This window comes from Gymnoscopelus braueri (genome assembly GCF_963280865.1).
Source record: "Gymnoscopelus braueri genome assembly, chromosome: 10".
Lineage (NCBI taxonomy): Eukaryota > Metazoa > Chordata > Actinopteri > Myctophiformes > Myctophidae > Gymnoscopelus > Gymnoscopelus braueri.
Window position 1 is genome coordinate 52940759 of NC_137611.1, and position 14577 is coordinate 52955335.

Genomic DNA, 14577 nt, shown 5'->3' on the forward strand with positions numbered 1-14577 from the left:
AAGGCACACTAATATTAAAACGCTGGTTTCGGAATATTCCTTCTTTGACTGGACATAAACAGGACCAGTCAGTAACAGCACCAATAACAGTCAGTAACAGAACAAAGCAGTAACAGTACCGATATGAGTAACATATTAACAGTTGCAATAAAAGTATCAGTCAGTACCAGTATCAATACCAGAAGCAGTTTGCAAAATTAAACTTGGTATTAAAGGTCTCATAGAAAACAGTTTTATAAAGTGAACAGGTTTGCATAGGTCATCAATAAACAATACATCATGGGATATAACCCATTATCATAACACTAACATGTACATGCATGTTTCAACACACACACACACACACACACACACACACACACACACACACACACACACACACACACACACACACACACACACACACACACACACACACACACACACACACACACACACACACACACACACACACACACACACACACACACACACACACACGCACACTAGAGGCCTGCAGGGGCCCAAAACTCCAGACCGGCTCGGCCCCAGCCCCAGCCCCAGCCTGACAAGGGTCAATGTATTAGCCCGAACTCAACCCGAAAGGCCGACACCAAATTAATCTGTATCACTAATCTGGGAAAATCATCTGTATCATTTTAGATTTTAGCTATACATATATATATAGCAATATAATTATTTCAGAAAACTGTTAGGATTTAGAAGGCACACATCCCGCTAATAAGAGAGGTCAACTGGTTGCAGTTTTATCAAACATAACTACATGCGACGTGCCACCGACAGACGCATAAGCAGCATGCCATAGCATAGTAGAGAATAACGTTGTGAGCCAGCAGCAAATAACATAAATACCAACAACAACGATGTGTAAGAAGAAATCATGAACAAGCATGCTGTATAAGGAATGAAGCCAAGTCACGTGATCCTGCAGAAAGTAAGTCATTAAAGTGTTAAGAAGATATACTTTGCTTTCTCTGGAGCCAACTGTGAAGAATGATAATCTTTCAAACGTTATATATACAGTATATGCCCCCTAAATAAATATCCTTTAGGAATAGTACTTTAATGAGCCTCATTCTCTGTCAGGGAGAACTGTGTGTCGCATCGTCCAACAAACACATGATCTCACTCACTCCCAACGTGTCAGGCAGAGACACGTGATTCTTTCCTACGCTGCTTTTTAGTGACATTGTTTACTGGTGAATACCGTTGTGTGATGGTTGAGTTGTAAAGGGCCCGTGCCCAATGTATTAATAAATAATAATACAAAAAACGTCTAGAGCTAGGTTGGGTCCCGAAGGGCTTGTAGGGCTCTCGCACACACACATGCACGCACACTCACACATGCACACTCATACAGTTTTACGAGATCAGGTTTTGTGCTTTTAGGAGTCATAGTACAGCTCGGTATGTCATATTATAGGTGCTATAATATAGTATGTAGTATTTTGCATATATATACATTATCATACTTTAGTATGTAGTATGTCATACTGACTGACTGTCAGTCATATTCTATCAGTTTACTACATTAAACAAACTAACAGAGCAGTCTCATATGTAGCAATATTATGACGTCATAAACATTAAAACATGTACAGTACTATCATCATTATTACAGTACATCAAGTATTAGTACCAGTATCATCAGTGTATTGCAAGAATAACAAAACAATGGAATCAACATTGTTTCACATTAATAAACCTAAACTGCACTTGCTGTATATATTGTTTTTTTTTGGGGGGGGGGGGGGGGCGTTTAACCTTTAAACCATTAAAACCGGGAAAGCATCTGTGTCATTTTAGATGTTTGGGTTGGCTATTCAAAAATAGCAGATCTACAAGCTCACTGCGAGCTTGTGCATCTGCTATTATTTTTGAAAAAAATCTTGAAGTGTGAGAACTACTGATTTAGAATGCATTTTGTAGAATCGGCCTCAGATCTTAATGGGTTTTAATCGTGGAAACTTCATGTGACGCATAGAAGATTATAAGCGGCCGGGTACGCAGAAGGTTTTATGAGACGACAGTGCCTGTCTGCTAAGCGTTTCTATGGTAAAGACGCGCAGGAGCGCCGCTCTTCCCAGCATCCGAGTATCGCACTTCGGCGCTCTCGACGTCAAGCAGAAAATAGTTTCACTTTTGGAGAGGAGCGCCGCTCTTTTGATCCTCCTGGCTGTGTTTCACTACCTGGTAATAATGCTCAATGCACAGCAACCATATTGTGAAGAAATTGGGCCTCGTCCTCAAAGGTGTTACCAATTATACTAATTAAGGCTCTGTTCCATTTAGTGTAGCACAGTTCTCAAACTTTATTTCTTCGAAGTATGTATTCAACTAATGAAGCGTGCAATAATTATCTGGATGACACTTTGAGGCAAGAATTGAGGCAAGATTTTCCTGCAAATCTAAAATCTACACCCATGCCTCACTCCCACCCAACTGAAACCGTATGGGATAAAGCCTCTGTGGTGCCATGAAAACTTTATCAGTCACACTCACAGTTTGTTCCCCCAACAAACACTGTTGAGTCGACTCGCAGTTTGTTCCCCTAACAAACACTGTTAAGTCAGACTCGCAGTTTGTTCCCCTAACAAACACTGTTAAGTCAGACTCGCAGTTTGTTCCCCCAACAAACCTTGTGAGTGACCGGAAGACATTCATGAATCCGAACAACCCCAGAGTTAAACACCTGCTGCCTCCTTCAGCCTCAATGATTCCTGGTGGCAATTCAAAGAAACACACTGGCCTACCTATGATGAGGAGGGCGGACGGACCAGGAAGTACTGCTGCTCTCCCCAAGGAGGCCACGGGAATCCCCAGGTCCGTTGTCCCCGAAGCCAAAGGAATTCCTAAGGCCATAGGAATCCCCAAAGCCATGGAAACCCCCAAGGCCAAGGTCACACGTAGCGCAGATACAGTTGGGCCTTCTGTAGGAGCTGTGCTACCTGGTGCTGGTTTAAGGAAACGTCAGGGCGGTGGTCTACCTTTACCCACTCAGAGAGCCATGCCAGCTCTCAGACCCCCTTTGACAAGAAGCATGGCAGGATTGGCAACAAAAGCATCTGTTGAACCAACAGTTCACACAAATGCAGCCCCTGCCGTCCCATTATTGAAGATTGGCCAGCCACCAAACAGGAGGGACTTGAGGAGTGGCTCCTCAAGTGGGGAGGCTGCTTTGTTAGCAAAAAGGAAGAAGATGGATGTTCCGGTGCCCTCTTCTAGTGCTGCAGGGCCTTCCCAGACAGTGAAGACTGGCCAATCACAAACCCTGAAGAGGCCTGGCGGCAGACTGGCTTTGCCTGGAGCAAAACAGAAGAAAATTGATGATCCAGTGCTGCCTAAAGCCTCCTCAGCTCCATCTCAGCCAGGAAGGGCAGCTAGAGGCCTGCAGCCACCTACAGCCAACCAGAGAGTGCCGCCTCCCAAAGTCCAAGACTGCGCCGTAGCCCAGAGACAACTGGGAGAGGCTCAGCAAGAAATCGCAGAGTGTCGAGGAGGTTCCATTTGTACACTCTCAGAGTTATGCACCATTTGGAAAACCCTAAAGGAACCATGAGGGTCCCTGGACCACACTTTGAGACCCACTGGTGTAGCAGAGTGTTTCCAGTAAGCCAACATGCACAATATCAGCACCCTGACTCTGTTTGACCAGAATAGAACAGAGCCTGCATTAGTATCATTGGTAACACCTGTTCACCGTTGTTTCAGCTAAGCTATTTATGCTAATATCACAGATGACAGGACGTTAAAAGCACAGCAACGGCTGATATGTTTGAACGTTCCAGGCATCAATAAACGCTGTGTGCGAACACTCTGGACATGATATCCAAAGCGCTCCTCCGCTCATGAAACAGTTTCTGTGGACAAAGACCCTAAAAGATGGTATTGTCTTCAGCTGTGTGTGTGTGTGTGTGTGTGTTTGAATTACTATACTTGTGAGGAATAAATGTCCCCGCCATTAAAGTAGAATTTGAGAAATAGACGTTGTGAGGACAACTTTCCTGAACCTCACAAGAGAAATGCTTGTTTTAGAGATAGGTTTACAATTAGAAAAAGATTCAGGTTGGGGTTAGATTTAGGAATAGACATTTAGAAGTGTGGTTTAGGGATTAGAGATGAACTTATTCCTGCTTTGGACTTTGTTGGGCGCTGGTGTTGCGCATTTTTCCGGCTTACGGTCCGAAATGGCAAAAAAAAAAAAGAAGAAGGTTGTTCATAAAACTGCTGTCCTAAAACGTTGATGTCCTCACAAGTATAGTAATACAAACGTGTGTGTGTGTGAGTGCGCACGCGTGCAACGTTTCTCAGTTGTCTTGATGGGGGGATGTTTGTTGACTCTGGTCTGTGATTGGTTAGTCAGAATCGGTTTCGTAGTAGTTCAGCTGGGTGCTGTGGGGGCGTGGTCTAGGAGCAGTGGAGGTCAGAGGTCGAAAGTCACCCTTCACATTGACCTGAGAGCTGGCATGTTTCCTCAGAGGAATGTTCTGGGTTACAACCTAGAAAAGACACGCATGCACAAACGCACACACCCACGCACGCACGCACGCACGCACACACGCACACACACAATGTTGCGAGTTACAACCTAGAAGAAACATTAATGCCAACAGTGTTTTGCACAAAAAATAACTTGTGCTTTTTAAGTCCATGTTTTCTATTAACATTTGTGAACAGAAAAGCCAATCATATTCAAGGCATTTTCAACCAGGGCTCCGGTCAGAGTTCCAGTGGGCACTCTCTGGTGGACACAAACAATACACAAGTAAGACGCACGAACGCTGGAAGCGAACGCAGCTCGAAAATATTGTGTATTTACGGACTTGTAATCTGTGTTATTTCACCTTGTTTGGGGGTTAGAACATTGACATTGTGTGTGTGTGTGTGTGTGTGTGTGTGTGTGTGTGTGTGTGTGTGTGTGTGTGTGTGTGTGTGTGAGTGAGTGTGTGTTTTGCACTCTGGCGCACTCTGGCGGCTGCACACAGGCAGTGCACGCACACAGACAGACGGACACACACACAAGCCGAGCAGGGTTTCATAGTAAGCTCCACTTGGGCGGAGGCTCCTTCCGCGTTCGCAATAATAGGCCGTATCATATACTAAGTTCAGCTTTATTCATGATATCTTGTTTCAAAACAATAAGACATTGTTGAGACTTAAAGGGATAATTCACCCCCAAAATGACTTATTCAAATCGATCAGTCACCCCATGGAGACTTGAATTCATGGATATTGTTTAGTTTTTGTCGCATTCCTAAACCAATAATTTGATGACCGGCAGCGGTAACAGAGTACCTCTACATTGCAAGTGTACCTAAAGGAGACTCCTTTAGTTACACTCCTTTGTGTCTCCTACCGGAACTGCTGCCTACCGGTCCGCTGGTCATCAAAATATTGGCTTAGAGTTAGAAATGCGTCAAAGACAGAAAAATATCCATGAATTCAAATTCTCCATGGGGTGACTGATCGATAGAAAATAAGTCATTTTGGGGGTGAACTATCCCTTTAAGGATTATTCAGCTACTGTATGCTAATGATGAACTGAATGTGCCATGCAGTTTGTGTGTGTGTGTGCGTGCGTGCGTGCGTGCGTGCGTGCGTGCGTGCGTGCGTGCGTGCGTGCGTGCGCTAACCAGTCGCAGGCGGTGTGTGTAGAGCGGTTGTGGTTCTTGAGGTGCTGCTTGTGGTACGGTGACGTTCCAGCGATGAAGTTCTGAAAGCATCTCAGTCACATCGAACAGAACCACCGGATCCGCCTCCACCTGGTTTATCAGCTCCACCAGAACCTCCTTATAGTGGAACCTATAGAGCCACAGTTATACATGCATTATGGACCTGGTTTATACTACTAGTATAGTACAGTGGTGGTACAGTGGATACATATTTGGCTGCGGACCCCCATCTCATATTTTGTGACAGTGACTCCCAAGAAGCAAAGATTTGAGTTAAACATATTCGCTTTAAAAAATATATATATATATTCAAAGATTTGCTACATTTTTAAAGATTTTTCAAAAATAGCAGATCTACAAACTCTTGTATATCTGCTATTTTTTAATAGCCAAAGTATAACGTATGGTTAAAATGATTGTGACGCTAATTTAACTAATTGTAACTACTTTAGCTGGGGACCCCCTGGTGCCGCCCCAAGGATCTCTGGGGGTCCCCGGACCCCACTTTGAGAACCAATGGTATAGTACTAGTAGTACTGGTCTTACTGGCAGTATCCTCTGTGTTGAGGTAACGCAGGTCGACCACACGGCTCCTCTGTGCAGAACGCCTCTCTGAGCTCCAGAACAGAACACACAGCTACACACACACACACACACACACACACACACACACACACACACACACACACACACACACACACACACACACACACACACACACACACACACACACACACACACACACACACACACACACACACACACACACACACACACACTGATAAAGCAGTGTTTAACTAGGGATGGGATGGTAATCGTTATTTTCGTGATTAAAAAAACGTTCACAATAATCGTATCGCGGAGATATTAACTCTTAAACTGCCAGGGTTTTTCAAAAATAGTTTGCCACCTCTGCCAGCATGTTTACAGGTAAAACATAGGAAACATGTTATTTTTTTCTCCATTTATTTTTTTTACATTGAAGTGAATGGAGCAGCAACCTTTGGAAAATGTTATCTCCTGGTTATTTATTTTTTTATTATAATTTTTTAACGTTTATTAACGTTTTTGGCAGGCATCTTACTACTATATAATTGACAAAAGCTCCGAAAGTTCGTCCGGGGTAAGCAAGCACAGGATCACTCCATTTGCCCCGAAACTTGCCACAGACTGTTGATCAGAGCTATGGCTATGTTTTAGGCATCTTACCTCACCTCGATCTGTGATCAGACTCTCGGCTTGATTGATTCTCTGATATGCCTATCAGACCCTCAGCCTGATCTGGCAGGTTGCCATAGCAACCAGATACAGGAAGTCTGACCTCTTTATCACATGACCGAGGTTGGGAGGTTGGGACTAGAGGTTAGGGCCGCAAAGCAAAGCGGGGAGGGAGGAGAGGGGATGAGAGGAGCCGAGAGGAGAGGAGAGGCCAGAGGGGCCGGACTTCGCATGACGTGTGTGCAGAGTGACTAGGCCAAGTAAGTAAATAGGGAAGAACTTGAGCAATACAATGTGGGCAAGGATAAAGAGGATGATGATGTGAATCTGTTACACACACCACTAAAGCACGAGGAGGAAATTGACTATTTAGAAGGGATGACAGAGGAAATGTTTGGAGACTATGAGGAGTGGTGGTTTAAACAATGGTGCAATAGCGGTGGTGTCTTAGAAGGGATGACAGAGGAAAGTTTGGAGAGTTTGAACACCCTGACATCTGATGAGTTTTGGACTCTGTCTGGACCAACCTCAGATCAAGCCTCAGATCTAGGGCCTAGATGTGAGGGCCGCGACGGAAAGCTGATGTGACGACGGAAAACTAGATGTGAAAGCGGCCCTGACATCTAGTTAGCTTCATTCTCAAAAACGTTTATAAACGTTTTTGGCAGTATAAGAGTTAATTTATCGTGAAATTGTCCTCCATCATACAATATGATGAATTAGCTTTTCTTGAGCTGCAAATTCAGTACCACTTAAATCCTCGATACTTGATAAAACGGACCTGTAAAGAGCACATTTGGTACGCTCTTATTTCACTCTACACAAATCGATTTGCCAAAAATAGCAGACACTAGTAAATAGCATAACGCGCTGTGAGCTTTTAGATAGGCTATTTTTGGCGAACATTCCTCCCAGAATAGGGATGCTCGGGGTTCAAGTGCTGATGATAGTGCTGTCAAACAAGTCTATGAATCCTATGAAAAAGTTTAATCTGCAACACAATTCTATACAATATGTAGTGGGTGGTCCCTGTTTCATCTCTCTCAGCTAAGGGGTCCTTGGTCTGAAAAACGTTGAAGACCCCTGTTTTAGAGTTATGATTACACACACGATCTGTCATTGATTCGTCTGCATCCTCACATGTTGTTGATGCCCCCAGTAGCACTGTAGTGTGTTGCAGAGCACGGACAGCAACTTTGTGACCCGGTTCATTATTATGGCGGAAAAGCACTTTTTGTTGCACACACACACAACAAAAAAATGCTCCCAGTTCTCTGAGCTTTTTGCAACATGACCTGAACGGCTTTCCCTTTTCAACATTTTCATTCAGCCAAGCCCATCTCCATTTATTTTTGACTGTGGCAGTCATGTCCGAACCTTTCTTTTATCACCAACGCCTCGATCACTCGACTGGACCGCGACCACACGTGGGAGTAATTTAATGCATATTCTCTCGATAAACCTCCGCCTACTGCTTTGAAAACCTATCATGATACCGTCCCAAATGAAACACCGCACCGAAGTATTTGCATTGGCACCTATTAGCTGCCATCAAGACTCTCGTAGATCGTATTTTATCTACGAGAGTCTTAGCGACCACCCCCCCAGTTTTCCCTGGAATGTCACCAGTAAAGCCTGTATTTCTCCAAACATGTTCAAGTGCTTAACACAAGTGTCATTTTAAGTTTTATGCATACTTTGATTATCGTGATAATATCGTAAATCACAATTATTTTTGCCACAGTAATCGTGCCATCCCTATATTGAACACTTCAATTGGCCATAAAGTGGTGACAATTGCCATGCTGTGTAGAAATCTAGTTTCAAATAAACAAAACACACAACCATTTATTCTCTGAAGAGAAATTAAAAGCTACTAACCTGGTACATTCACGTCTGAGCTGCCATTGGCTGAGAGCAACCATGTGGATGGGACTCTGTAATACTGAAATGAAATGCATTATTTCAAAACTATTTCTTTAAAAAAAAAGGTACACTGATGAATACATATTATGTATTTAATAAATCATGCTTATGGCTGAAACAACACAACCTACATTTTGTGGTCTTCTTGAAGGGGAACTATACTGTATTCTTTACAGTTTATTAATGTACAACCATTATTACTGTTATTATCAGTATGTTGTTGTGTGTTGTTATAAACGTATCATGTACGTACATTATATTGTCAGGATGTCAAATATATGTTTTGTTTTCTTCTCATATTGCATTTATTTATACAGTATATGTTATATAAGAGTACAATTATGTTAATATGTATGGTATTGTAGTCATGTGGACAACGTAGACCACCTCCGAATGTTCCAAACAGTCCAATAATACAATTCATCCAAAAGCAACAAAGTACTGGAACCAATTAATCCTCTGTGGTATATATATAATCCTTAAAACACAAGAACCTTTGAAAAGCTCCTCTTGCATCTGGAGGTACAGCTGAGTGCACAGAAATCAAGGATGTACACACCCTTTCATAGCCTCGATATCCAGGCTTTTATTTTCCTTCGCGTTTTGCTCAAAAATAACCCTTTCATGGCAGCCTTTAATTAGGAGCAAACCTACATTAAAATATAGTCAACATTTAAGAAGAGCTTTGTCAATCAGACTCATTCCATCAAACGTCCAGCTCCAGTTTGCCTCCCAGTGTGTTACACATTACTGCAGGTAACAATAATGTCTGTACCACCTGAGACTGGAGCGTAACTAGACTGCACCAACTCCTACAGGTGTAGTCTTTCTATACTGCAGTGTCTCAGATGGTACAGACAGTATTGTTACCTGCAGTAATGTGTCTCCGGTGGTACAGACAGTATCGTTACCTGTAATGTGTGTAGTCTTTCTATACGCCAGCCTCTCAGGTGGTACAGACAGTATTGTTACCTGTAGTAATGTGTGCAGTCTCTCTATACTCCAGTCTCTCAGGTGGTACAGACAGTTCCTGGGATGATGTGCATGAAGTCCCAGAATGCCACAGTCCACAGAGAAACCACACGCCTTAAAACACACACAATACACAATACAATACTGTCATTATCTTAACACATTGCATGCCAGTCGCGTAGATCTACGCGAACCTATTTAAAGCCGCAGCGTGCCAGTCGCGTAGATCTACGCGAACCGCCGATTCCCATTGTAATCGCCCCAGGTGCACTTTCCGAATTTTTTTGATCCATTTCCGTTTCCGGTTTCCGGTCGGAAACGGAATTATTCGGGTTCCGGTTTTTTCGATCGTATCCGCTTCCTGTCTGGGATCCTGTTTAAAACTCGATTTTCTCGGTTGTTGTTTTTCTCCTCGCTGATCACTGTTTACCGTTGATCGGCTGTAGCTTCAAGATGGCGGCACGGATTTGGAAACTGTTTTCGCTGGCCGTTTCTCACGGATCCGCTGTGTGTTTAGAACCAAATGAACGCGCACTTTTAACTTATTTAGCGAGGTCTGTGGCGACATGAAAAAAACTAAAAAACAACAATAAAACGCTGGCACTGGTGAGTACATTATGAGATTAAACTCTGGCATGGAATGTGTTAATAAGAACAAGAATACAAACACATACAGTACAATACAGTACTGTCATCAAGCCACCTTAATAGAGGAAGGCCACTTCGTTTATCCGTCCACCCTAGTACTAGCACACCTATAATATATACTGCATGCAATGGGAAATCTGATAAACTACATTTCATGCTTTCAAATGTCATAGTTTGTAAGTTTGTAATTGTATGAAAGTACATTATTGCGCAATACTTATTGCGCAATACTTATTAGTGCTCTGACGCAAAATGCGTCCCATTTTTCCAGTTACACAGTGCATGCGTGGACATGAATAAGACGACACCGTCAGCCGTTGTGCTCACACACACACCGTACATTAGGAACGAAGCCGAGGGGGGTCTGTGTTATTTTCATGTATATCCAGGTCCTGGTAGGCTATAGCAAGAAAATGCATTACAGTCTAATGTATTTTGTGGCCACGGAGAAGGTACGGTGTTAGTGACACCGCATGTTAGACCTCCGATTCTGAGACCTGCTGTTATGCGCGCACGCTCTCTCTCACACTCACACACTCACACTCACACTCACACACACACACACACACACACACACACACACACACACACACACACACACACACACAGCTGAAGTAATCAAATCAAAGCAGCGGTGTTGTTTTTATCTTGAGTTGGAACAGCACGGTTGCTTGGGATGGGCACATTATCAAATTAAATCAATATTGTTTTGAGGCAGGTGGTATTTGTACCGACAAATTACATAGGGATTGTCTTTCTGTGTGCACCCCCCCCAATTAAAACACCCAGCAAAGTACTTACATTCTATAAAAGGTAAAATTCTACATTTAAAAGGGTCTTTAAAAGAAAGCAATGTCCTCTCCATACTTGTGGAACGCCCATAATGTGTTTGTGTATGATTTCATGTGTGTGTGCATGTACAGTATGTATGTCCATGGAAGATATTCACAGAGAGGCAGCATATCTCCTACCCAAGGGCAGGACCTGAAAGCAGGTGCTGAGGTTATGAGTTGGGTCTCTCACGATCTTTCCTGCTTTTTTCACTGTCCTCTGGTCATAGAGATGCAGCTTAGCCTTGTTGGTTTGTGAGAACCCCCCGTACCAAGCCAGGAAAGAGAAGGTAAGGAGGCTTTCTCTATGGCAGATGTACAAGCTGCTAAGGATGGGAGGGGCAACATCCATGCGTCTCAGCCTCCGTAGGCCAGGAAAAGTCCACAAACAGGATCCTGGCATACAGTAGGCATGTGTTGTCTCCATTTGACTGTAGGTGGTGTTTAGTACAATTATCACTGCATCCTCCACTGATCAATTTGGCCTATAGGCAAAATGCAACTGATTTAGGTGTGATGATGCACTCCAACGTACCGCTCCCACAGTGAATGGTTTTGGTATAAGTGTGATAATAACATTTTGATGTAATAACGTACCGCTCCCACAGTGAAGGCTCGGCCACATCCTCCACAGAAGTCAAAGTGACACTGGCTGCAGCGATAGTGAAGACAGCCTCCTCTCAACAGCAGGAACACAAAGCTACAGCGAGGACACACTGAAAATACACACGCACACACATATATATCACACACCTTTTGTGTAAAAGGTGAGTTCTGAGAGGCTTCTCACCGCAGAGAAAAGTCTTTAACACCGTAAAACCTCTTTTGTTTCGATGAGTAGTGAAATTATATTTATTTTCATAACAGTTTCTTTAGATGATCGTTAACCTGGTCAATGACAAAATACATAGTCCTTGGTATATATGGACCGGAGCTAAACCTGGTCCAGTAGTGTAATGTTACCTATCTTGTTATGGGTCAGAATGCTACCTATCAGAACCAGGCCCAGTAGTGTTATGGGTCAGACTGTTACCTATCTTGTTGCGGTTCAGAACCAGGTCCAGTCCGTTGTGTTCTTGCGGTTTGTCAAGCAGATCAAACTGATCACAGGTCAGTCCTTCATGCTGCGGAACCCACTGCAAACACAATAACACACTTACTGTAAGTACAGTACAAGGTGTGTGTGTGTGTGTGTGTGTGTGTGTGTGTGTGTGTGTGTGTGTGTGTGTGTGTGTGTGTGTGTGTGTGTGTGTGTGTGTGTGTGTGTGTGTGTGTGTGTGTGTGTGTGTGTGTGTGTGTGTGTGTGTCGTAGCCCCTGCCTGTTTATCCTGGGGCAGAAGTGGTTCAGGAGGTAGAGAGGTTGCCTGGGAAAAAAGAGGTCCCTGCCCCGGCCAATGTGTCACTGAATAAAACATTTACCCCTTAACTGTACCCAATCACCATCCACACCTCCAACCTAAACGTTTGCACCCCCACCTCTGATCAAAGTTAGGTGTCCTTTGTATACGCTACATTGTATTGTGTGTATGTGTTGTGTATAAACAGTATGTTGTGTGTGTGTGTGTGTGTGTGTGTGTGTGTGTGTGTGTGTGTGTGTGTGTGTGTGTGTGTGTGTGTGTGTGTGTGTGTGTGTGTGTGTGTGTGTGTGTGTGTGTGTGTGTGTGTGTGTGTGTGTGTGCTTACAGCAGATCTGCATTGTGAACAGGTGCTCTTCTTACAGACAGGACAATCCATCCTGAGTCTGTCTGCCTCATGGAGCACACCGAATGAACACTGTAACACACACACACACGCACACGCACGCGCACACACACGTAATTAATTAACACCGCAACACACGTGAAGGGAATACTGGATGCGTGCATGCGTAAGTGCGCGCGTGCACGTACATGTGAGCACCAGGTGAAGTTGGGCATGTTGTGCAGAGCGTGGTCTCTGAGCTTCCTCTGGTAGAGCTCATGAACTTCTGCATCCAGATAGTGACGGATCTGAAGACACAAAATACTAGCGTGTTATGGCAATATTGGACTGTCATATATTGATCTACAATGTCTTGATTGTATGCATATCACAAGTTGCCATTCGCCTCACACCCACTGTTGTGGGTGTCCTTTCAGGTGTTAAGACACCTCCTTTGTGTTTATTCCTCCGTGTTAAATCAACACTTTTGATCAAGCATGTAAATGGCCATGCCAGACCTATTGTTTCTTGGTCATGGGACCCCCTGGGCCTGACTTGGGAGAGAGGTATAAAGACACTGAGAAAAGATATGAGGGGGACTTCTTTTAAGAGAGCTTGGAGGGAACACCACGGTCGGAGGAGCACCTAGAGTGAGCTCAGGGTACAGGCCCTCTTGGGCTATGGGGGGACAGGACATTGAGGAGAAACATGCTTGTTTTTGATGCGGTTGGATTTGACAAATAAACATATTTCTTATCTATTTTCACCTCGACTGGATATACATTATTTCCAATACAAGCGTTATAGATCTGAAAAGACATAATATTAGTATTATAGATCTGAAAATACAAAGCTTGTACTATCATACTGAAACCCTTGGTGGTGCCCGGTGCCATTTCGGTGTTGACGTCCCAGAGCGCATGATTTTATTTGCGAATGGGCATTTTCCATATTTGTCTTTTAAAATGCATTCAAATGAACGTTCATCCCATGTATAAACATGATTAAACCTGTTTATTACCTGTGTATCCAGCAGGTTGTAGTACTCCATCTTATCCTCCAGTGCATTGTGGGTAAGGTCAGGTTGGCTACATAGAGGACAGTGCATCTGGGTGATGGTTTTCTCCTTAACGGCCGTAGAGAAGTAAACCTTAAAACACTCCTCACACACGGAACAACTGCAGTGTGTCATCTTCACCATCTAGAGGGAGAACAGAGAGACAGGCAGAGAGAGACAGACACAGAGACAAAGAGAGACAGAGAGACAGACAGAGTAAAGAACAAATACCTAAAATTGTACTTAAGTACAGTTCTTAACACATCGTGTGCCAGAGGTTTATTAAAATAGGGTACATCTAGTCCCAGCATATCTTCCATCCACTTACGCTGATATGTTTCGTGCTGTAGAAGCCCCGACGAGGACGCGCATGTAAACAAAGCCTGCGTGCGAGACGGCGGAGGGTCCCGACTACCGCCTGGAACAATAATATTTCTAACGCGATCCTCCATTGCAGAGTGATCGCCGAAAAAAACGTCTCATTTCCACCACGTTAAAAAGAAATCGGAGATATTAAGCTTTTAGTCAAGGAGTTAACATTGGAGCCGACGACCGGAAGCATTTTTGACATGGA

The 14577-nt window shown here is 43.7% G+C and overlaps 2 protein-coding genes across 3 annotated transcripts in view; one reads left to right on the forward strand and one right to left on the reverse strand.

Moving 5' to 3' along the window:
• On the forward strand, positions 1 to 4232 carry LOC308094178 (uncharacterized protein). The gene is made up of 2 exons (XM_080440668.1): positions 1 to 2607; positions 2647 to 4232. The coding sequence occupies exon 2, from the start codon at positions 2663 to 2665 to the stop codon at positions 3557 to 3559; it is 897 nt and encodes a 298-aa protein (XP_080296794.1). The 5' UTR covers positions 1 to 2607; positions 2647 to 2662; the 3' UTR covers positions 3560 to 4232.
• The window catches only part of LOC308094177 (E3 ubiquitin-protein ligase RNF31), a 25705-nt gene continuing 14869 nt past the window's right edge, over positions 3742 to 14577 (reverse strand). The window contains exons 11-21 of one of the 2 annotated variants that reach the window (XR_013933926.1): positions 13968 to 14147; positions 13156 to 13254; positions 12950 to 13039; positions 12300 to 12402; positions 11864 to 11982; positions 9789 to 9902; positions 8772 to 8835; positions 6219 to 6309; positions 5634 to 5802; positions 4272 to 4499; positions 3742 to 3840 (exon numbers count right to left, since the gene is read on the reverse strand). Coding sequence is in view for 1 of the 2 variants with exons in the window: in XM_080440667.1 (XP_080296793.1) it covers positions 4356 to 4499; positions 5634 to 5802; positions 6219 to 6309; positions 8772 to 8835; positions 9789 to 9902; positions 11864 to 11982; positions 12300 to 12402; positions 13156 to 13254; positions 13968 to 14147 (1083 nt within the window). In the remaining variant the exon portion in view is untranslated. Of the gene's footprint in view, positions 3841 to 4271; positions 4500 to 5633; positions 5803 to 6218; positions 6310 to 8771; positions 8836 to 9788; positions 9903 to 11863; positions 11983 to 12299; positions 12403 to 12949; positions 13040 to 13155; positions 13255 to 13967; positions 14148 to 14577 lie in introns of those variants that run through there. The other variant, XM_080440667.1, reaches the window with a different exon arrangement.